This window comes from Somniosus microcephalus, chromosome 6 (assembly GCF_052327205.1).
Source record: "Somniosus microcephalus isolate GS21.2 chromosome 6, FLI_Smic_1.0, whole genome shotgun sequence".
In the NCBI taxonomy this organism is placed as follows: domain Eukaryota; kingdom Metazoa; phylum Chordata; class Chondrichthyes; order Squaliformes; family Somniosidae; genus Somniosus; species Somniosus microcephalus.
Window position 1 is genome coordinate 130,361,287 of NC_140992.1, and position 23,469 is coordinate 130,384,755.

Genomic DNA, 23,469 nt, shown 5'->3' on the forward strand with positions numbered 1-23,469 from the left:
CGGGGAGTGAATCCGCCTCGTGAGGCGGGGAGTGAATCCTCGTGAGGCGGGGAGTGAATGCTCGTGAGGCGGGGAGTAAATGCTCGTGAGGCGGGGAGTGAATCCTCGTGAGGCAGGGAGTGAATCCTCGTGAGGCAGGGAGTGAATCCTCCTGAGGCAGGGAGTGAATCCTCGTGAGGCAGTGAGTGAATCCTCGTGAGGCAGGAAGTGAACCCTTGTGAGGCAGGGAGTGAACCCTCGTGAGGCACGGAGTGAACCCCTCGTGAGGCGGGGAGTGAACCCCTCGTGAGGCGGGGAGTGAACCCCTCGTGAGGCGGGGAGTGAATCCTCGTGAGGCGGGGAGTGAACCCTCGTGAGGCGGGGAGTGAATCCTCCTCGTGAGGCGGGGAGTGAATCCTCCTAGTGAGGCGGGGAGTGAATCCTCCTCGTGAGGCGGTGAGTGAATCCTCCTCGTGAGGCGGGGAGTGAATCCTCCTCGTGAGGCGGGGAGTGAATCCTCCTCGTGAGGCGGGGAGTGAATCCTCCTCGTGAGGCGGGGAGTGAATCCTCCTCGTGAGGCGGCGATTGAATCCTCCTCGTGAGGCGGGGAGTGAATCCTCCTCGTGAGGCGGGGAGTGAATCCTCCTCGTGAGGCGGGGAGTGAATTCTCCTCGTCAGGCAGGGAGTGAATCCTCGTGAGGCAGGGAGTGAATCCGCGTGAGGCAGGGAGTGAATCCTCGTGAGGCAGTGAGTGAATCCTGGTGAGGCAGGGTGTGAATCCTGGTGAGGCAGGGAGTGAATCCTCGTGAGGCAGGGAGTGAATCTTCGTGAGGCAATGAGTGAATCCTCGTGAGGCAGGGAGTGAATCCTCGTGAGGCAGGGAGTGAGTCCTCGTGAGGCAGGGAGTGAATCCTCGTGAGGCAGGGAGTGAATCCTCCTCGTGAGGCAGGGAGTGAATCATCCGCGTGAGGCTGGGAGTGAACCCCTCTTGAGGCAGGGAGTGAACCCCTCGTGAGACAGAGAGTGAGCACCTTGTGAGGCAGGGAGTAAATCCCCCTCGTGAGGCAGGGAGTGAATCCTTCTCGTGAGGCAGGGAGTGAATCCTCCTCGTGAGGCAGGGAGTGAATCACCTCGTGAGGCGGGGAGTGAATCCTCCTCGTGAGGCGGGGAGTGAATCCTCCTCGTGAGGCGGGGAGTGAATCCTCCTCGTGAGGCGGGGAGTGAATTCTCCTCGTCAGGCGGGGAGTGAATCCTCGTGAGGCAGGGAGTGAATCCTCGTGAGGCGGGGAGTGAATCATCGTGAGGCGGGGAGTGAATCATCGTGAGGCAGTGAGTGAATCCTGGTGAGGCAGGGAGTGAATCCTGGTGAGGCAGGGAGTGAATCCTCGTGAGGCAGGGAGTGAATCCTCGTGAGGCAGGGAGTGAATCCTCGTGAGGCAGGGAGTGAATCCTCGTGAGGCACGGAGTGAATCCTCGTGAGGCAGGGAGTGAATCCTCGTGAGGCACGGAGTGAATCCTCCTCGTGAGGCAGGGAGTGAATCATCCGCGTGAGGCTGGGAGTGAACCCCTCTTGAGGCAGGGAGTGAACCCCTCGTGAGACAGAGAGTGAGCACGTTGTGAGGCAGGGAGTAAATCCTCCTCGTGAGGCAGGGATTGAATCCTTCTCGTGAGGCAGGGAGTGAATCCTCCTCGTGAGGCAGGGAGTGAATCACCTCGTGAGGCAGGGAGTGAATCCTCCTCGTGAGGCAGGGAGTGAATCATCCGCGTGAGGCTGGGAGTGAAACCCTCTTGAGGCAGGAAGTGAACCCCTCGTGAGACAGAGAGTGAGCACCTTGTGAGGCAGGGAGTAAATCCTCCTCGTGAGGCAGGGAGTGAATCCTCCCCGTGAGGCAGGGAGTGAATCCTCCTCGTGAGGCAGGGAGTGAACCCTCGTGAGGCGGGGAGTGAATCCGCCTCGTGAGGCGGGGAGTGAATCCTCGTGAGGCGGGGAGTGAATGCTCGTGAGGCGGGGAGCGAATGCTCGTGAGGCGGGGAGCAAATGCTCGTGAGGCGGGGAGTGAATCCTCGTGAGGCAAGGAGTGAATCCTCCTCGTGAGGCAGGGAGTGAATCCTCCTCGTGAGGCAGGGAGCGAATCCTCCTCGTGAGGCAGGGAGTGAATCCTTGTGAGGCAGGGAGCGAATCCTCCTCGTGAGGCAGGGAGTGAACCCCTCGTGAGACAGAGAGTGAGCGCCTCGTGAGGCAGGGAGTGAATCCTTCTCGTGAGGCAGGGAGTGAATCCTCCTCGTGAGGCAGGGAGTGAATCCTCCTCGTGAGGCAGGGAGTGAATCCTTCTCGTGAGGCAGGGAGTGTATCCTCCTCGTGAGGCGGGGAGTGAATCCTCCTCGTGAGGCGGGGAGTGAACCCTCCTCGTGAGGCGGGGAGTGAATCCTCGTGAGGCAGGGAGTGAATCCTCCTCGTGAGGCGGGGAGTGAATCCTCCTCGTGAGGCGGGGAGTGAATCCTCCACGTGAGGCGGGGAGTGAACCCTCCTCGTGAGGCGGGGAGTGAATCCTCCTCGTGAGGCGGGGAGTGAATCCTCCTCGTGAGGCGGGGAGTGAATCCTCCTCGTGAGGTGGGGAGTGAATCCTCCTCGTGAGGCGGGGAGTGAATCCTCCTCGTGAGGCAGGGAGTGAATCCTCCTCGTGAGGCAGGGAGTGAATCCTCCTCGTGAGGCAGGGAGTGAATCCTCCTCGTGAGGCAGGGAGTGAATCCTCGTGAGGCAGGGAGTGAATCCTCGTGAGACAGAGAGTGAGCACTTCGTGAGGCAGGGGGTGAATTCTCGTGAGGTGGGGGGTGAACCCTCGTCAGGCGGGGAGTGAACCCTCGTCAGGCGGGGAGAGAATCCTCCTCGTGGGGCAGGGAGTGAATCCTTGTGAGGCAGGGAGGGAATCCTCCTCGTGAGGCAGGGAGTGAATCCGCCTCGTGACGCAGGGAGTGAATCCTCCTCGTGAGGCAGGGAGTGAATCCTACTCGTGAGGCAGGGAGTGAACGCCTCGTGAGGCAGGGAGTGAACCCCTCGTGCAGCAGGGAGTGAGCACCTCGTGAGGCAGGCAGTGAATCCTTCTCGTGAGGCAGGGAGTGTATCCGTCTCGTGAAGCGGGGAGTGAACCCTCGTGAGGCGGGAAGTGAACCCTCGTGAGGCGGGTAGTGTACCCTCGTGAGGCGCGGAGTGAATCCTCGTGAGGCGGGGAGTGAATCCTCCTGAGGCGGGGAGTGAATCCTCGTGAGGCGGGGAGAGAATCCTCGTGAGGCGGGGAGAGAATCCTCGTGAGGCGGGGAGAGAATCCTCGTGAGGCGGGGAGAGAATCCTCGTGAGGCGGGGAGAGAATCCTCGTGAGGCGGGAAGTCAATCCTCGTGAGGCAGGGAGTGAATCCTCGTGAGGCGGGAAGTCAATCCTCGTGAGGCGGGGAGTGAATTCTCGTGAGGCGAGGAGTGAATTCTCCTCGTGAGGCGGGGAGTGAATCGTAATGAGGCGGGGTGTAAATCCTCCTGGTGAGGCGGGGAGTGAACCCTCCTCGTGAAGCGGGGAGTGAACCCCTCGTGAGACAGAGAGTGAGCACTTGGTGAGGCAGGAGGTGAATCCTCCTCGTGAGGCAGGGACTGATTCCTCCTCGTGAGGCAGGGAGTGAATCCTCCTCGTGAGGCAGGGAGTGAATCTTCGTGAGGCAGTGAGTGAATCCACCTCGTGAGGCAGGGAGTGAACCCCTCGTGAGACAGAGAGTGAGCACCTCGTGAGGCAGGGAGTAAATCCACCTCGTGAGGCGGGGAGTGAATCCTCCTCGTGAGGCGGGGAGTGAATCCTCCTCGTGAGGCGGGGAGTGAACCCTCCTCGTGAGGCGGGCAGTGAATCCTCCTCGTGAGGCGGGGAGTGAATCCTCCTCGTGAGGCGGGGAGCGAATCCTCCTCGTGAGGCAGGGAGTGAATCACCTCGTGAGGCAGGGAGTGAATCCTCCTCGTGAAGCGGGGATTGAATGCTCGTGAGTCAGGGAGTGAATCCTCCTCGTGAGGCAGGGAGTGAATCCTCCCCGTGAGGCAGGGAGTGAATCCTCCTCGTGAGGCGGGGAGTGAATCCTCCTCGTGAGGCGGGGAGTGAATCCTCCCCGTGAGGCAGGGAGTGAATCCTCCTCGTGAGGCAGGGAGTGAACCCTCGTGAGGCGGGGAGTGAATCCGCCTCGTGAGGCGGGGAGTGAATCCTCGTGAGGCGGGGAGTGAATGCTCGTGAGGTGGGGAGTGAATGCTCGTGAGGCGGGGAGTGAATCCTCGTGAGGCAGGGAGTGAATCCTCGTGAGGCAGGGAGTGAATCCTCGTGAGGCGGGGAGTGAACCCTCGTGAGGCGGGGAGTGAACCCTCGTGAGGCGGGGAGTGAAACCCTCGTGAGGCGGGGAGTGAACCCCTCGTGAGGCGGGGAGTGAACCCCTCGTGAGGCGGGGAGTGAATCCTCGTGAGGCGGGGAGAGAATCCTCGTGAGGCGGGGAGAGAATCCTCGTGAGGCGGGAAGTCAATCCTCGTGAGGCAGGGAGTGAATCCTCGTGAGGCGGGGAGTGAATTCTCGTGAGGCGGGGAGTGAATTCTCCTCGTGAGGCGGGGAGTGAATCGTAATGAGGCGGGGTGTAAATCCTCCTCGTGAGGCAGGGAGTGAATCCTCCTCGTGAGGCTGGCAGTGAATCCTCCTCGTGAGGCTGTGAGTGAATCCTCGTGAGGCAGGGAGTGAATCCTCCTCGTGAGGCAGGGAGTGAATCCTCCTCGTGAGGCAGGGACTGAATCCTCCTCCAGAGGCTGGGTGGGTATCCTCGTGAGGCGGGGAGAGAATCCTCCTCGTGAGGCAGGGGCTGAATCCTCCTCGTGAGGCAGTGAGTGAATCCACCTCATGAGGCAGGGATTGAACCCCTCGTGAGGCAGAGAGTGAACCCCTCGTGAGACAGAGAGTGAGCACCTCGTGAGGCACGGAGTAAATCCTCCTCGTGAGGCGGGGAGTGAATCCTCCTCGTGAGGCGGGGAGTGAATCCTCCTCGTGAGGCGGGGAGTGAACCCCTCGTGAGGCGGGGAGTGAACCCCTCGTGAGGCGGGGAGTGAACCCCTCGTGAGGCGGGGAGTGAATCCTCGTGAGGCGGGGAGTGAACCCTCGTGAGGCGGGGAGAGAATCCTCGTGAGGCGGGGACTGAATCCTCGTGAGGCAAGGACGGAATCCTCGTGAGGCAGGGACGGAATCCTCGTGAGGTAGGGACGGAATCCTAATGAGGCAGGGACGGAATCCTCGTGAGGCAGGGACGGAATCCTCGTGAGGCAGGGACGGAATCCTCGTGAGGCAGGGACGGAATCCTAATGAGGCAGGGACGGAATCCTCGTGAGGCAGGGACGGAATCCTCGTGAGGCAGGGACGGAATCCTCGTGAGGCAGGGACGGAATGCTCGTGAGGCAGGGAGTGAATCCTCCTCGTGAGGCAGGGAGTGAATCATCCTCGTGAGGCTGGGAGTGAACCCCTCTTGAGGCAGGGAGTGAACCCCTCGTGAGACAGAGAGTGAGCACCTTGTGAGGCAGGGAGTAAATCCTCCTCGTGAGGCAGGGAGTGAATCCTTCTCGTGAGGCAGGGAGCGAATCCTCCTCGTGAGGCAGGGAGTGAATCACCTCGTGAGGCAGGGAGTGAATCCTCCTCGTGAAGCGGGGATTGAATGCTCGTGAGTCAGGGAGTGAATCCTCCTCGTGAGGCAGGGAGTGAATCCTCCCCGTGAGGCAGGGAGTGAATCCTCCTCGTGAGGCGGGGAGTGAATCCTCCTCGTGAGGCAGGGAGTGAATCCTCCCCGTGAGGCAGGGAGTGAATCCTCCTCGTGAGGCGGGGAGTGAATCCTCCTCGTGAGGCAGGGAGTGAATCCTCCCCGTGAGGCAGGGAGTGAATCCTCCTCGTGAGGCAGGGAGTGAACCCTCGTGAGGCGGGGAGTGAATCCGCCTCGTGAGGCGGGGAGTGAATCCTCGTGAGGCGGGGAGTGAATGCTCGTGAGGCGGGGAGTGAATCCTCGTGAGGCAGGGAGTGATTCCTCGTGAGGCAGGGAGTGAATCCTCGTGAGGCAGGGAGTGAACCCTCGTGAGGCGGGGAGTGAACCCTCGTGAGGCGGGGAGTGAACCCCTCGTGAGGCGGGGAGTGAACCCCTCGTGAGGCGGGGAGTGAACCCCTCGTGAGGCGGGGAGTGAACCCCTCGTGAGGCGGGGAGTGAATCCTCGTGAGGCGGGGAGTGAACCCTTGTGAGGCGGGGAGTGAATCCTAGTGAGGCGGGGAGAGAATCCTCGTGAGGCGGGGACTGAATCCTCGTGAGGCTGGGACGGAATCCTCGTGAGGCAGGGACGGAATCCTCATGAGGCAGGGACGGAATCCTCGTGAGGCAGGGACGGAATCCTCGTGAGGCAGGGACGGAATGCTCATGAGGCAGGGACTGAATCTTCGTGAGGCGGGGAGTGAACCCCTCGTGAGGCGGGGAGCGAATTCTCCTCGTGAGGCAGGGAGCGAATCCTCGTGAGGCAGGGAGCGAATCCTCGTGAGGCAGGGAGCGAACCCTCGTGAGGCAGGGAGTGAATCCTCCTCGTGAGGCAGGGAGTGAATCCTCCTCGTGAGGCAGGGTGTGAACCCTCGTGAGGCAGGGAGTGGAACCTCCTCGTGAGGCAGGGAGTGAATGCTCGTGAGGCGGGGAGTGAATGCTCGTGAGGCGGGGAGTGAATCCTCCTCGTGAGGCGGGGAAGGAATCCTCCTCGGGAGGTGGGGAAGGAATCCTCCTTGTGAGGCGGGGTAGGAATCCTCCTCGTGAGGCGGGGAATGAATCGTACTCGTGAGGCAGTGATTGAATCCTCGTGAGGCAGGGAGTGAATCCTCCTCGTGAGGCGGGGAGTGAATCCACCTGAGGCAGTGACTGAATCCTCGTGAGGCAGGGACTGAATCCTCGTGAGGTAGGGAGTGAATCCTCGTGAGGTAGGGAGTGAACCCCTCGTGAGGCGGGGAGTGAACCCCTCGTGAGGCGGGGAGTGAATCCTCGTGAGGCGGGGAGTGAACCCTCGTGAGGCGGGCAGAGAATCCTCGTGAGGCGGGGACTGAATCCTCGCGAGGCAAGGACGGAATCCTCGTGAGGCAGGGACGGAATCCTCGTGAGGCAGGGACGGAATCCTCGTGAGGCAGGGACTGAATCCTCGTGAGGCAGGGACGGAATCCTCGTGAGGCAGGGACGGAATCCTCGTGAGGCAGGGACGGAATGCTCGTGAGGCAGGGACGGAATGCTCGTGAGGCAGGGACGGAATGCTCGTGAGGCAGGGACTGAATCTTCGTGAGGCGGGGAGTGAACCCCTCGTGAGGCGGGGAGTGAATCCTCCTCGTGAGGCGGGGAGTGAATCCTCCTCGTGAGGCGGGGAGTGAATCCTTCTCGTGAGGCGGGGAGTGAATACTCCTCGTGAGGCGGGGAGTGAATTCTCCTCGTCAGGCGGGGAGTGAATCCTCGTGAGGCAGGGAGTGAATCCTCGTGAGGCAGGGAGTGAATCCTCGTGAGGCAGGGAGTGAATCCTGGTGAGGCAGGGAGTGAATCCTGGTGAGGCAGGGAGTGAATCCTGGTGAGGCAGGGAGTGAATCCTCGTGAGGCAGGGAGTGAATCCTCGTGAGGCAGGGAGTGAATCCTCGTGAGGCAGGGAGTGAATCCTCGTGAGGCAGGGAGTGAATCCTCGTGAGGCAGGGAGTGAATCCTCGTGAGGCAGGGAGTGAATCCTCCTCGTGAGGCAGTGAGTGAATCATCCTCGTGAGGCTGGGAGTGTACCCCACTTGAGGCAGGGAGTGAACCCCTCGTGAGACAGAGAGTGAGCACCTTGTGAGGCAGGGAGTAAATCCTCCTCGTGAGGCAGGGAGTGAATCCTTCTCGTGAGGCAGGGAGTGAATCCTCCTCGTGAGGCAGGGAGTGAATCACCTCGTGAGGCAGGGAGTGAATCCTCCTCGTGAAGCGGGGATTGAATGCTCGTGAGTCAGGGAGTGAATCCTCCTCGTGAGGCAGGGAGTGAATCCTCCCCGTGAGGCAGGGAGTGAATCCTCCTCGTGAGGCAGGGAGTGAGCCCTCGTGAGGCGGGGAGTGAATCCGCCTCGTGAGGCGGGGAGTGAGTCCTCGTGAGGCGGGGAGTGAATGCTCGTGAGGCGGGGAGTAAATGCTCGTGAGGCGGGGAGTGAATCCTCGTGAGGCAGGGAGTGAATCCTCGTGAGGCAGGGAGTGAATCCTCCTGAGGCAGGGAGTGAATCCTCGTGAGGCAGTGAGTGAATCCTCGTGAGGCAGGAAGTGAACCCTCGTGAGGCAGGGAGTGAACCCTCGTGAGGCGGGGAGTGAATCCTCGTGAGGCGGGGAGTGAACCCTCGTGAGGCGGGGAGTGAATCCTAGTGAGGCGGGGAGAGAATCCTCGTGAGGCGGGGACTGAATCCTCGTGAGGCAAGGACGGAATCCTCGTGAGGCAGGGACGGAATCCTCGTGAGGCAGGGACGGAATCCTCGTGAGGCAGGGACGGAATCCTCGTGAGGCAGGGACGGAATGCTCGTGAGGCAGGGACGGAATGCTCGTGAGGCAGGGACTGAATGCTCATGAGGCAGGGACTGAATCTTCGTGAGGCGGGGAGTGAACCCCTCGTGAGGCGGGGAGCGAATTCTCCTCGTGAGGCAGGGAGCGAATCCTCGTGAGGCAGGGAGAGAATCCTCGTGAGGCAGGGAGAGAATCCTCGTGAGGCAGGGAGAGAATCCTCGTGAGGCAGGGAGCGAACCCTCGTGAGGCAGGGAGTGAATCCTCCTCGTGAGGCATGGAGTGAATCCTCCTCGTGAGGCAGGGTGTGAACCCTCGTGAGGCAGGGAGTGGAACCTCCTCGTGAGGCAGTGAGTGAATGCTCGTGAGGCGGGGAGTGAATGCTCGTGAGGCGGGGAGTGAATGCTCGTGATGCGGGGAGTGAATGCTCGTGAGGCGGGGAGTGAATCCTCCTCGTGAGGCGGGGAAGGAATCCTCCTCTTGAGGCAGGGAGTAAAATCCTCCTCGTGAGGCAGGGAGTGAACCCCTTGTGAGACAGTGAGTGAACTCCGCGTGATGCAGGGAGTGAATTCTCCTCGTGGGGCAGGAAGTGATTCCTCCTCATGAGGCAGGAAGTGATTCCTCCTCATGAGGCAGGCAGTGAATCATCGTGAGGCAGGGAGGGAATCCTTGTGAGGGAGTGGCCTGTTGCCTCTGCAGGCTGTGCAGGAATGGGAATGAAAAGTAGCTGTGTGCACCTTCCTGGAATAGGGCAATAAGAAACTCCAGCCAATCCCAACTATGAAACTCAATGATATTCAAATATTGTTATTTGAAAAGCAGTTCATTGACCTGGATTAATGGAAGTGGATTGTTTTGGGAATTTTATCCACTCGGTTTGCTGCTCTAACGTTAAGGACTGATCCCAGTATCAACCCGTTCTCCCCCGTACCTTTTTTAGACCCATGCTCTCCAACTTCTCCTCCAGCGTCTCCTCCAGGACCGGGCGAAACTGTTTGATGAATTTTGGATTCTGTCTCAGGGCATCTAGAAGCTGCTGCTTCGGGTCTAATGTACTCTCCAGATCTGTGGAGTAGATATTGATAAAATACAATGAGAGAGACAATGAGTGAGAGAGACGGGGAGAGCGGGAGAGGGAGGGCGTGGCTGAGGGAGGGAGGGCGTGGGGGGAGAGTGGGGGCGAGAGGTGGGCGGAGAGACGGGGCGCGGGCGAGAGACGGGGCGCGGGCGAGAGACGGGGAGCGGGCGAGAGACGGGGCGCGGGCGAGAGACGGGGCGCGGGCGAGAGACGGGGAGCGGGCGAGAGACGGGGAGCGGGCGAGAGACGGGGCGCGGGCGAGAGACGGGGCGCGGGCGAGAGACGGGGCGCGGGCGAGAGACGGGGCGCGGGCGAGAGACGGGCGCGGGCGAGAGACGGGGCGCGGGCGAGAGAGGCAGCGAGCATGAGAAAAGCGGAGAATGAGAGATGAAGAGAGTGAGTGAAAGATAGAGCGTGATAGAAGGAGGGAGAGTGAGAGGCGGAGGGAACGCGAGAGAAGGATAGAGAGATGTAGAGAGCAGGAGACAGATAGAGAACACGACAATTTCTATGTTTAACTAGTTTTGATTAAAATGCACCTCTGGATTTTTATTTATAAATCAAAGACTTTTGTTTCTCCTTTCATTTCCCCACTCAGTTACGTCCCCTCCTCTCCTGAAGGCACTGCCTCCTGTGAGGGGCGAGAGTGCTGAGGGAGGGGTACAGCTCCAGATCACAGGTGCCCTCCACCACCTCACTCAAGTGTTGAAGGTGAACACGGTGCATGTTGGCCGGCTAATCCACTGCGAGGGGCGTCACAGCCAAGCCCAATTGTTTATTCACTCGAAAGCCACTCGCAGGCTCTGTCCAGCAGGGGGCAGTGAACAACAGTCACAAACCAGGGTGGCTGAGATCAACTGACTCAGACTGGGGATAGAGCCTGGGGCTTCCCTGGTCAATGCCACACCAGGCAAACAGCTCAACATGTCTCCGATTAACCTCTCGCTCTATGCTGAGTGTGAGAGGGATATTTGAAAATCCCCCCCGGGTAGGACAGGTTCCCAGGGTTTTATTTCATAGTTTATTGGTTTTGGTTGTTCAAACATTGAATGAATTTTGCCTGGAACCTACCATCATCTTCCTCAGATTCCAAATCTTGACTCACAGCAGCTGGAAAGCAAGTTGACATTTTACACAGGTCATATAGTGCAGGTTACTCACAGTCTCTCTATGACACACTGAAAGCACTGCAAGAAGCAGGCGCACTCTCCATTCATCCTCGACATGCCAACCCGTGTGAGGAACCAAGACATATCTTAAACAAGAAACCTATGTACCAACTAGAAGGTTCCGTGCCTGTCTGAGTGTCTGAATGTAGGACTGCAGACTCCCCTTTTGCTTTGACCCCGAGATGAGCTTCTGACCACATGTTCGCTCCATTACCAGGACTGCCTACCTCCGCCTCCGTAACATTGCCCGTCTCCGCCTGCAGCTGACACCCTCATCGGTGTTACGGAGGTGGAAGTATGCGATCTTTTGGATGAGATGCTAAACCGAGGTCCCGTCTGCTCTCTCAGATGGACGTAAAAGATCCCATGGCACTATTTTGAAGAAGAGCAGGGGAGTTATCCCCAGTGCCCTGGCCAATATTTATCCCTCAATCAACATCACTAAAAAACAGATTATCTGGTCATTATCACATTGCTGTTTGTGGGAGCTTGCTGTGCGCAAATTGGCTGCTGCATTTTCTACATTACAACAGTGCATTTCAAAGAAAGTACTTCATTGGCAGTAAAGCGCTTTGGGACATCCTGAGGTTGTGAAAGGCGCTATAGAAATGCAAGTCTTTCTTTCTTTGTGACTTCTAGACCTGACTATTCCAAGGCTCTGCTGGCCGGCCTCCCATCTTCCACCCTCCATAAACTCAAACTCACGCAAAATGCTGTTGTCCGATTCCTAACTCGCACCAAGTCCCATTGTTGTTGATCTATGGTGGTAATACTTTTTCCATGCGATCGCTAAGGACCAATTGAAAAATCACATCCTACAACAACCAAAGATAACCATCACAATTCCACACCAAGAACTGAAAGTTGAATTAACTAATTGTTTGAAGGTTTTAACTGAAAGTTTAACCAAGTCAGATTAACTGCAAACATTTAAAATGTCATGACCACAATTGTCAGGCTGGACCAGGACAAGCACTAGGCCCCTGGATGACACAATTAGGATCAGGCCTAGTCAGCGGTATCACTTCTGGAGGCCTGCTCATTTCCAAATAAAAATATAATTTTGTCTGCGATCAAAAGCAATGAGTTAATAAATTGTTAAAAAGTATTTAAACCCGATAGCTTATGTAAAAACACTCAAAGCCTGTACTGTCACTAGTCGAGCACTTTAATAGGGTTTTGCTTCCAAATCATGTATTACTCACTGCTCACTAGGTGGTGCAGTAAAGCAAGGAATTGATGAAGAAACTGTCCTCTCTTCCAACATCCAGCTATTCTGAATGTCAGTTCCCATCGCTGTCACTGTATGGTCCTTCCCATGGCTGCAAGGGCTGAAACATACTGTCTGTAGGAGTAGTTAACATAGGGCGCTGGGGGGAGGAGTTACTGAGTGACAGTGTGAGGGAGCTGGATTAACATCAGTAGACATACAGGCCTAGAAATTCAGTATAGCCACTTTTGGGGCGGAAAAGTCGGGCGGCCGGTAAAGTTTGCGCCCGGCGCAAAGTCGAGGCCACTTCGCCGATATTCAGTAGCTTCGCACTAAGAGTTTGCTCGAGCGCTAAAACTGGCGTTACACAACTATCTTTAGGCGCAAAGCCGGCGGTGCTGAGCTAAACCACCGAGGCCGGGCGCAGCGCAGGTGCGGTCATTTCTTGATTGACAGCAGACACCTTGGCGCCGGCCAGCTCTTAAAGGGGGAAGGGTCGAGTTCGTCTGCTGCCACGCCCTGGACACTGCAGCCCTCCAGCTAGGCCTAAACACTGCTGCTGAACAGAAATAGCGCCGGGAAAGATGCAGAAGGCCCGTGAACGAGTGCAGCGCTTCACTGGCCATGATTTGAGGGTGCTGGTTAGGGCTTTGGAGAGGAGACGCAAACTCTTGTTCCCGGACAGTGGCAAGAAGCCTGCCACCAGCGTCTACAGGAAAGCCTGGAGGGAGGTCGCCCACAGGGTCACATCCAACAGCGAGGTCCCCAGGACTGGTGTCCAATGCCGGAAAAAATTAAATGACCTCACAAGGATTGTCAGGGTGAGTGCCCTTTCCAGTGTCCTCCTCATCCTTGCATGTGCACCTCACATTATGGGCAAAGGGACCTAAAAGCCCTAATGGCCAGCCCTCATCCAGCAGCTATGGGACTGGCATGAAGATCAATTGCACATTCTGCACTTTACACACTGGCCAAGCTATTCGACCATGGGAGGCAGTGCACACAAGATCAGGGCACCACACTGGCCAAGCTATTCGACCATGGGAGGCAGTGCACACAAGATCAGGGCACCACACTGGCCAAGCTATTCGACCATGGGAGGCAGTGCACACAAGATCAGGGCACCACACTGGCCAAGCTATTCGACCATGGGAGGCAGTGCACACAAGATCACGGCACCACACTGGCCAAGCTATTCGACCATGGGAGGCAGTGCACACAAGATCTGGGCACCACACTGTACTTAGAGGCCGTCCTTTCTCTTGCAGGCCAAGCTGGCACACAATCAGAAGAGCCGGACTGTGACCGGGGGAGGTGGTCCCCAGATCCAGCAGCTCAGTGACCTTGAAGAGCGCGTGGGTAGCCTCATGGGTGCCCGGGTGATTGGCCCCGTTGCAGCTGGAGATGCCGACCCTGTTCTGGGCACCAATGGTAAGGACATCACCTTTTCGACCTCTCTCGTCCCACTTGCGCTTCAGATCTACGTCCTTTGCCACTGTCCGACCAATGCGCTGAATGCCACCACTCATGCCTCCCTCGCTGATGCCCTCTCCTCATTCTAAAGCTACTCTTGTGCCTTCCTGCTTTCAGATGGTGAGGAGGAGGTCCCTGAAGCTGCCAGTGACAGCCCCTCGGAAGAGGAGGAGGAGGAGGAGGAGGAGGAAGAGGAAGAGCAAGGCGGCCCATCAGGGGAACCCTCAGCCGCGCCAGGGGATGCCAATGGAGGGGACACGTCTTCCCTGGAGAACAGCCAGGGGGAAGTGTCGCAGGGGAGTGTAGCTCCTGTGCCCAGTGGCGTGCAGCAACGCGGGAAGGGTCGGCCAGCTCGGCGGCTTTCTTCCCAGAGGGGGGAAGGGTCGCAGGGGAGTGTAGTTGCTGGGCCAAGTGGCATCCAGCAACGCGGGAAGGGTCGGCCAGCTCGGCGGCCTTCTCCCCAGAGGGAGAGTCCGGCCTCCAGTCCGGAGGCGGTCCTCGCCAAGGAGGTGCGCCTCCTCGATCAAATGTCCGTGGACTCGGATCGCCGGCACACCGAGTTCATGGGGGTTGTGGCACGGTTGCCTGAGGCCATCGAGTCCCTGGCTCATAGTGTAGCCGATTTCGGCGCCACACAGGCCAGGAGTTTCGAACAATTCGAAGCAGCACAGGCCGCGAGTCGGGCCGAATTCGGGGCAGCACAGGCCGCGAGTTGGGCAGAATTCGGGGCAGAGCAGTCCGCGAGTCGGGCAGAATTCGGGGCCGAGCAGTCCGCGAGTCGGTCCGATTTCGGGGCAGAGCAGTCCGCGAGTCGCCAGGTGATCAGTGGTGCCGTGCAGTCACTGGCTGGTCTGATGCGGGCACAGACCAGGGCAGTACGGGCACTCACTGCTGCCACACTCGCTGTGTCAGCCAGGCATCGCCAGGGCACCCGCCGCGCTGCAGCAGCACAGCGGTCTGTCCTTCAGCAGATTGCTGCGCATGCTGCAGTGATGGCCCGGGCGAGTGCCAGTGTCTCAGGCGAGCAGCGAGCACCTGCCATCAGCCAGCTTGCCCCCATTCCTGCAGCCGCCACTGCCACTCCCCCAGTGGAGCTGCGACGAGCTGCTGGAGAGACTGCTGCTGCCCAGCCACAGCTGCAGCAGTCACCAGCCGGCCCCTCGAGGGCCAGAGCTCGTCTAGGCCGACCCCCAAGGGCATCTCCCGTCACGCCATGTGCCCCTCAGGAGCCTTCCCCCAGCCTTGCAGCAGCCACTGGGCACACTTTGAGGAGGAGCAGCAGGGCGGCCAGGGGCCGCAAAAAGCTGGTCAAGGAATCGCCCTCGCGGGCCACAAAGTAGAGGGTGTGGGCAAATGTGTTTTTATATGGGGATGGTTGTTTTGTTTATGGGGATGCTGGTTTTTGTAAGGCCGAGGATGAAGGCCATTTTTGTGGAAATGTTTTGTTCTTCCTCCCCAGGTTGTGGGAGTGAGTCATGTGTCTGACAGTTTTTTGGGTGTGTTGTCTGTTTTTGGGTTTCATGTGGGAAGGGCCCTGAGTTTGTTCAATAAAGCATTTTATTTATTCAGCTTGTCCATGTTTGATGTTTGAAGTGGTTGTTGCCTTAGCCGGCTGAGGGCTTGCGGAGCGGCTGCATTCAGGTCCCTTCATTGCCACAAGCCATTCCCTGACAGGGACCTAGAAGTGACGTTCAATAAGCCGTCGACGGGCGGCCCTTGGACCTTGTGCCTCCCTCCTGGGCTGGTACTCCTCCTCCTCCTCCTCCTCATGCTCCTCCTGCTCCTTCTCCTGAGGTGGTGCTCCAGCGTGAGGTGGCAGTGCCTGAGTCCTGCGGATAGCCAGGTTGTGCAGCATGCAGCAGACGACCACGACCTGGGAGACTCTCTCCAGCGAATACTGCAGAGATCCTCCGGAATGATCCAGGCAGCGGAACCGTTGCTTGAGGACACCAATCGTTTGTTCTATGATGTTTCTAGTGGCTTGATGGCTTTCGTTGTATGCCTCCTCAGCAGGGGTCCTGGGCGCGCGGAGCGGGGTCATGAGCCAGGTACACAAAGGATAGCCTTTGTCCCCGATAAGCCATCCTCTTGGGGGAGGCTGTGCCTGGAACATGTCAGCCACAGTAGTCTGTCGCAGGATAAATGCATCGTGGCTGCTGCCTGGAAAGCGGGCATTGACAGCTAGGATGCGCTGCCTGTGGTCACACACCAGCTGTACATTGAGGGAATGGTAGCCCTTCCGGTTGCGGTAATCCTCGGCATTGTGGACAGGTGCCCGCAAAGCCACATGCGTGCAGTCAATGGCGCCCTGCACCATGGGGAAGCCCGCTGTTCTCGCAAATCCCACTGCACGCTGCTGCTGCTTCTCCAGGGTCATGGGGAAGGAGATGAATTGGTGTCTCCTTCTGAAAAGGGCATTGGTCACCTGGCGGATGCAGCAATGCACGGCGAACTGGGATATGTTAGCAATGTCCCCAACAGCGGCTTGGAAGGACCCGCTTGCATAGAAGTTCAGAGCCACCGTGACCTTCACTTCCACCGACAGAGACGTCCTGCACCTCAGCTGTGGATGCAGATCTCTGTGAAGCAGCTGGCAGATTTCTGCAACCACCTCCCTTCTGAAGCGCAGCCTCCTAACACACTGCGCGGCAGGCATGGTGAGATAGGACACCTGCTGTCGGTATTTCCTGAGTGGGTAAGGCCTAGGTTGCGGACGCCTGTTGCCCCCTCTGCGTCTAGCCAGGGCTGCCCCTCTCACACAGCGTCTGCGAGCCCTTCGCACATAATGCTGAAACTGAGGGTTGGCACCCCATGCAGCCCCCATAATATACTGGCAAACAATGACCTCACAATGAAGGCGAATTGCCAAGCTCTGGCCTGAAGCCAAAAATACCTCTCCTATGTTGGGCCAAAGCAGTAAGCTCTCTTCCTTGGTCTCTGTCCAGAAATCCGTTGCACAAGAGTGATTGCTGCAAAATGGCTGGCCTTTATAGTTCAGGGTAAGTGCCCTTTAATTAGCGCTCCCCGAGGCCCGCATGGCCTCTGCTGCGTTCCAGTTCACAGTTCTTAGGAGCGCCACGCCCACATTGGGCGGGCGCGACTGAAGTTCCGGATTGGGGCGCACAAAGGGCGTTGCACAAGGAAATGACGTCATAATCTGCGCGCGCAGCTGAGCGCGCGCAAACACTTTGCGCCGGCGCTAAATGTCTACTGAAGTTGGGCGTAGGCGCAGATCGCCCTGCGCCCGGCCGCTAAGTGCCTAGCGCTCGAGATCTACTCCTCCTAAGGCGCTAATGGCTGGCGCACGCAACTGAATTTCTAGGCCACAGTCAGTGACACAGGGCACTGTGGGAGGGGTTACTGAGTGACAGTGTGAGGGAGCTGGATTAACATCAGTAGAGATACAGTCAGTGACACAGGGTGCTCGGGGAGGGGTTACTGAGTGACAGTGTGAGGGAGCTGGAGTAACATCAGTATTGATACAGTCAGTAACACAGGGCGCTGGGGGAGGGGTTACTGAGTGACAGTGTGAGGGAGCTGGATTAGCATCAGCCATTATGAGAAGCTATCATGCTACTTGTTGTATTTTATAGGCCACGAAATAGTGGGAAGGAGATAGAGGAGCAGATTTGCAAGGATATTACTGAGGTGCATGAACTATAGAATAGTGATAATAGGAGACTTTAACCACCCCAATATTGAATGGGGCAGTGATTGTGTTAAAGGTAGAGAAGGGGAAGAATTTCTGAAGTGCGGTCAGGAGAATTTTCTTGATCAGTATGTTTCCTGCCCAATGAGGAAGGAGGCATTGCTGGATCTAGGCCTGGGGAATGAAGTGGGTCAGGTGGAGAATGTCACAGTCGGGGAGCATCTCGGGAATAGTGATCATAGTACAGTGTAGCAATGTTTAGATTAGTTATGAAGAAGGATAACGAGCAATCTAGAATAAAAATACTTAACTGGAGGAGGGCTAATTTCGTCAAATTGAGGAGGGATCTGGCCTGGAGATATTGGAGTCAAAGACTGGCAGGCACAAATGTAAGGGCGCAATGGGCAGCCTTTAAAGAGATGGTTCGGGTGCAGTCTAAGTACATTCCCACAAGGAGGAAATGGAGGGCAACCAAAGTCAGAGTTCCCTGGATGACAAAGGAGTTAGAGAGTAGGATGAACATGAAAAGTGGATGTATGACAGATGTCAGCTTGATAATCCAAGGGAGAATCAGGCTGAATATAAAAAGTACAGATGAGAAGTGAAAAAGTGAATAAGAGGGGCAAAGAGACAGCATGAGAATAGACTGGCGGCTAACATAAAAGAGAATCCGAAGGTCTTCTATAGGCATATTAACAGTAAAAGAGCTGTCAAAGGAGCAGTAGTGCCAATTAGGGACTAAAATGGAGATCTATTGCTGGAGGCAGAAGGCATGGCTGAGGGACTACATGAGTACTTTGCATCGGTGTTTACCAAGGAAGATGACTTTGCCAAAACTATGGTAAATGAAGAGGTTGTCGGGATACCGGATGAGATCAAAATAGAGGAGGCACTGGAAAGGCTGGCAGTTCTTAAAGTGGATAATTTACCCAGTCCGGATGAGATGCATCCTAGGCTGCTGAGGGTAGAAATTGCAGAGGTGTTGGCCACAATCTTCCAATCCTCGTTAGATACAGGGGTGGTGCCAGAGGACTGGTGGATTGCAAATGTTACACCCTTGTTCAAAAAAGGAGAGAAGGATAAACCCGGCAATTACTGGCCAGTCAGTTTAACGTCAGTGGTGGGGAAGCTTTTAGAAACAATAATCCGGGAGAAAATTAACAGCCACTTGGACAAGCATAGACTAATAAAGGAGAGCCAGCATGGATTTGTTCAGGGCAAATGATGTTTGACTAATTTAATTGAGTTTTTTGATGAGGTAACAGAGAAGGTGGATGAGGGCAGTGCAGTTGATGTGTGTATATGAACTTTCAAAAGGCGTTTGATAAAGTACCATATAGTAGGTTTGTTAGCAAAATTGAAGCCCATGGGATACAAGGGGCAGTATCAGCATGGATACAAAACTGGCTAAGGGATGGAAAACAGAGTTGTGGTGAATGGAGGGAGGTACGCAGTAGCATTTCCCAGGGTTCAGTACTAGGACCACTGCTGTTTTTGATATACATTGAGTTGGACTTGGGGTATAGGGCACAATTTCAAAATTTGCAGATGACACGAAACTTGGAAGTGTAGTAAACAGTGAGGAAGATAGTGATAGACTTCAAGATGGCATAGTCAGGCTGGTGGAATGGGCGGACACATGGCAGATGACATTCAATGCAAAAAAGTATGAGGTGATATATTTTAGTAGGAAGAATGAGGAGAAACAATACAAACTAAATGGTACAATTTTAAAGGGGGTGCAAGAACAGAGAGATCTGGGGTTGTTTGGGCTTTATAAATAGAGACTTAGAGTACAAAAGCCAGGAAGTTATGCTGAACCTTTATAAAACACTAGTTCAGTCCCAGCTGCAGCATTGTGCCCAATTCTGGGCGCCACACTTTAGGAAAGAAGTAAAGGCTTTGGAGAGGGTGCAGAAGAGGTTTACGAGAATGGTTCCAGGGATGAGCGATTACAGTTACGCAGATAGACTGCAGAAGCTGGGGTTCTTCTCCTCAGTGCAGAGAAGGGTAAGAGATTTGATAGAGGTGTTCAAAATTATGAATGGTTTTGATAAGAGTAAATAAAGAGAAACTGTTTCTAATGGCTGAAGGGTCGATAACCAGAGGCCACAGATTTAAGGTGAATGGCCAGTGAAGGTGAAGAACCAGAGGCGACATGAGGAAAAACCTTTTTAGGCAACGAGTGGATAGGATTTGGAATGCAATGTCTGATAGGGTGGTGGATACAGATTCAATAATAGGTTTAAAAATGGAATTGGATAAATACTTTGGGAAAAAATTGCAGGGATATGGGAAAGAGCAGGTGAGTGTGACTAATTGGATTGCTCTTCAAAAGAGCCAGCACAGACTCAATGGGCCCAATGGCCTCCTTCTGTGCTGTACCATTCTATGATTCTATGAAGTTCCAGGAGGCTGTGGAAATACAACTTCCCTCTGTCACACACACACACACACACACACACGAAGACACACCCATATCCAGACACAGACCCACACACAGTGGCAGAATTTCCTCTTTAGCATGTGGTCATACAACAGCAATTTGGATTTAAGAACATAAGAAATAAGAGCAGGAGTAGGCCATACGGCCCCTCGAGCGTGCTCCACCATTCAATAAGATCATGGCTGATCATCGACCTCAACTCCACTTTCACGCCCGATCTCCATATCCCTTAATTCCCCTAGAGTCCAAAAATCTGTCTCAGCCTTGAATATACTCAAAGACTCAGCATCCACAGCCCTCTGGGGCAGAGAATTCCAAAGAGTCACAACCCTCTGAGTGAAGAAATTCCTCCTCATCTCGTTCTTAAATGGCCTACCCCTTATCCTGAGACTATGCCCCCTAGTTCTAGACACTCCAGCCAGGGGAAACAACCTCTCAGCATCTACCCTGTCAATCCTCTTCAGACTCTTGCATGTTTCAATGAGATCACCTCTCATTCTTCTAGACTCCAGAGAGTATAGGCCCATTCTACACAATCTCTCATCATAGGACAGCCCTCTTATCCCAGGAATCAATCTAGTGAACCTTTGTTGCACCGCCTCTAAGGCAAGTATATCCTTCCTTAGATAAGGAGACCAAAACTGTGCACAGTACTCCAGGTGTGGTCTCACCAAGGCCCTGTACAACTGTAGCAAGACTTCCTTACTCTTATACTCCAACCCCCTTGCAATAAAGGCCAACATGCCATTTGCCTTCCTTATTGTTTGCTGTACCTGCATGCTTGCTTTCTGAGTTTCTTGCACGAGGACACCCAAATCTCTCTGAACAACATTTGAAAGTTTCTCACCATTTAAAAAATTTCTGTTTTTCTATTCTTCCTACCAAAGTGAATAACCTCACATTTCCCTACATTATACTCCATCTGCCACCTTACTGCCCACTCACTTAGTCTATCTACATCCCTTTGCAGACTCTTTGTGTTCTCCTCACAGCTTACTGTCCCACCTAGCTTTGTATCGTCAGCAAACTTGGATACATTACACTCGGTCCCTTCATCTAGCTCATAAATATAGATTGTAAATAGCTGAGGCTCCAACACTGATCCTTGCGGCACCCCACTAGTTACAGCCTGCCAACCTGAAAAAGATCCGTTTATCCCTACTCTCTGTTTTCTGTCTGTTAACCAATCCTCTATCCATGCTAATATATTACCCCCAACCCCATGAGCCCTAATCTTGTGTAATAACCTTTTATGTGGCACCTTATCGAATGCTTTTTGGAAATCCAAATATACTACATCCACTGGTTCCCCTTTATCTACCCTGCTAGTTGCATCCGCAAAAAACTCGAATAAATTTGTTAAACACGATTTCCCTTTCATAAAACCATGTTGACTCTGCCTAATCATGTTATGATTTTCTAAGTGGTCTGATACCACTTCCTTAACAATGGATTCCAGCATTTTCCCAACGACTGATGTCAGGCTAACTGGCCTGTAGTTCCCTGTTTTCTCTCTCCCTCCTTTCTTGAATAGCAGTGTTACATTTGCGAACTTCCAATCTGCTGGGACCATTCTAGAATCTAGGGAAGTTTGGAAGATCAAAACCAAAGCGTCCACTATCTCTTCAGCCACCTCTTTTAGAATCCTAGGATGTTGGCTGTCAGGTCCAGGGGATTTGTTGGCTTTTAGTCCCATTAGTTTCTCTAGTACTTTTTCTCTACTTATATTAATTATGTTAAGTTCCTCGCCCTCATTAGACCCTTGGTTCCCCATCATTTTTGGTATGCTTTTTGTGTCTTCTACTGTGAAGACAGATACAAAATATTTGTTTAACGTTTTTGCCATTTCCTTATTCCCCATAATAATTTCTCCCGACTCAGCCTCTAAGGGACCAACGTTTACTTTTGCTACTCTCTTCCTTTATACATATTTGTGGAAGCTCTTACAATCTGCTTTTATATTTCTTGCTAGTTTTCTCTCATATTCTATTTTTCCCTTTTTAGCAATTTTTTGGTCATCCTTTGCTGGTTTCTGAAACTCTCCCAATCCTCAGGCTTACTACTATTCTTCGCAACATTATAAGCTTTTTCTTTCAATCTAATGCTATCCTTAACTTCTTTAGTTAGTCACAGTTGGATCACTTTTCCCGTGGAGTTTTTGTTTCTCAATGGAATGTATTTTTGTTGAGAATTATGAAATATTTCTTTAAATGCTAGCCACTGCTTATCTATCACCATACCTTTTAATCTATTTTTCCAATCTACCTTAGCCAACTCGCCCCTCATACCTATGTAATTGGCTTTATCTAGTTTCGGACTTAGGCAAGTCACTCTCAAACTTAAGGTGAAATTCTATCATATTATGATCACTCTGCCTCAAAGGATCCTTTACTATGAGATTGCTAATTAACCCTGTCTTATTACACAATACAAGATCTAAAATAGCCTGTTACCTGGTTGGTTCCATGATGTATTGTTCTAGGAAACTGTCCTGAATACATTCCATGAACTTGTCCTCCAAACTATATTTTGTCCAGTCTATGTGAAGATTAAAGTCCCCCATGATTACTGCATTACCTTTGTTATATGCTCCTACTATTTCTTGATTAGTATTCTGTCCAATGGTTTAGCTACTGTTAGGGGTCCCAAATACCACTCCCACCAGTATTTTCTGCCCCTTGTTATTCCTTATCTCCACCCATACTGATTCTACTTCCTGATCTTCAGAGCCATGATCCTTTCACTCTACTGTCCTTATGTCATCCTTTATTATCAGGGCTGCTCGCCCTCCTTTTCCATTCTGCCTGTCTTTTCGAAACGTCAAGTACCAATTAAATACGTACTTTGGTTCTGTCTTCACAAAGGAGACACAAATAACCTCCCAGAGATGTTGGGGAACATAGGGTCTAATGAGAGGGAGGAACTGAATGAAATCAGTATTTGTAGGGAAATGGTGTTAGGGAAATTGACGGGATTGAAGACCGATAAATCCCCAGGGCCTGATAATCTACATCCTAGGGTACTTAAGGAAGTGGCCCTAGAAATAGTAGATGCATTGCTGGTCATCTTCCAAAATTCGATAAACAGTACCCATGGATTGGAGGGTAGCTAATGTTACCCCACTATTCAAAAAAGGTGGTAGAGAGAAAACGGGGAATTATAGACCGGTAAGCCTGACATTGGTAGTGGGGAAAATGCTAGAGTCCATTATAAAAGATGTAATAGCAGAGCACTTGGAAAACAGTGACAGGATCAGACAAAGTCAACATGGATTTACAAAAGGTAAATCGTGCTTGACTAATCTACTGGAATTTTTTGAGGATGTAACTGGTGGAATAGATAAGGGAGAACCAGTGGATGTGGTGTATTTGGACTTTCAGAAGGCTTTCGATAAGGTCCCGCATAAGAGATTAGCGTGCAAAGTTAAGGCACATGGGATTGGGGGCAAGGTACTGACTTTGATAGAGAACTGGTTGGCAGACAGGAAGCAAAGAGTTGAAATAAACGGGTCTTTTTCCGATTGGCAGGCAGTGACTAGTGGGGTACCACAGGGATCGGTCCTAGGACCCCAGCTATTCACAATATATATTAATGATCTGGACGAGGGAACTAGAAGTAATATCTCCAAGTTTGCAGACAACACAAAGCTGGGTGGGCATGTGTGCTGTGAGGATGATGCCGAGAAACTCCAGTATGATTTGGACAGGTTGGGCGATTGGGCAGAAGCATTATAATGTGGATCAATGCGAGGTTATCCACTTTGGTGTCAAAAACAGGAAGACAGATTATTATCTGTGTAATGTATGTACCTTTAAGGGGGGAACTACTTTCTACAGCTCATGTATACTGTAGTACCGGCAGTGACCACACCTGTATATAACGCTGAGTAGTAATCTGTTGTTT

The 23,469-nt window shown here is 53.9% G+C and overlaps 1 protein-coding gene across 1 annotated transcript in view; it reads right to left on the reverse strand.

Moving 5' to 3' along the window:
- The window catches only part of dzip1l (DAZ interacting zinc finger protein 1-like), a 413,098-nt gene that overhangs the window by 208,015 nt on the left and 181,614 nt on the right, over window positions 1-23,469 (reverse strand). Inside the window, exons 10-11 of the mRNA XM_085990774.1 lie at window positions 10,691-10,729; window positions 9,473-9,606 (exon numbers count right to left, since the gene is read on the reverse strand). Coding sequence (XP_085846900.1) covers window positions 9,473-9,606; window positions 10,691-10,729 — 173 coding nt within the window. The remainder of the gene's footprint in view (window positions 1-9,472; window positions 9,607-10,690; window positions 10,730-23,469) is intronic.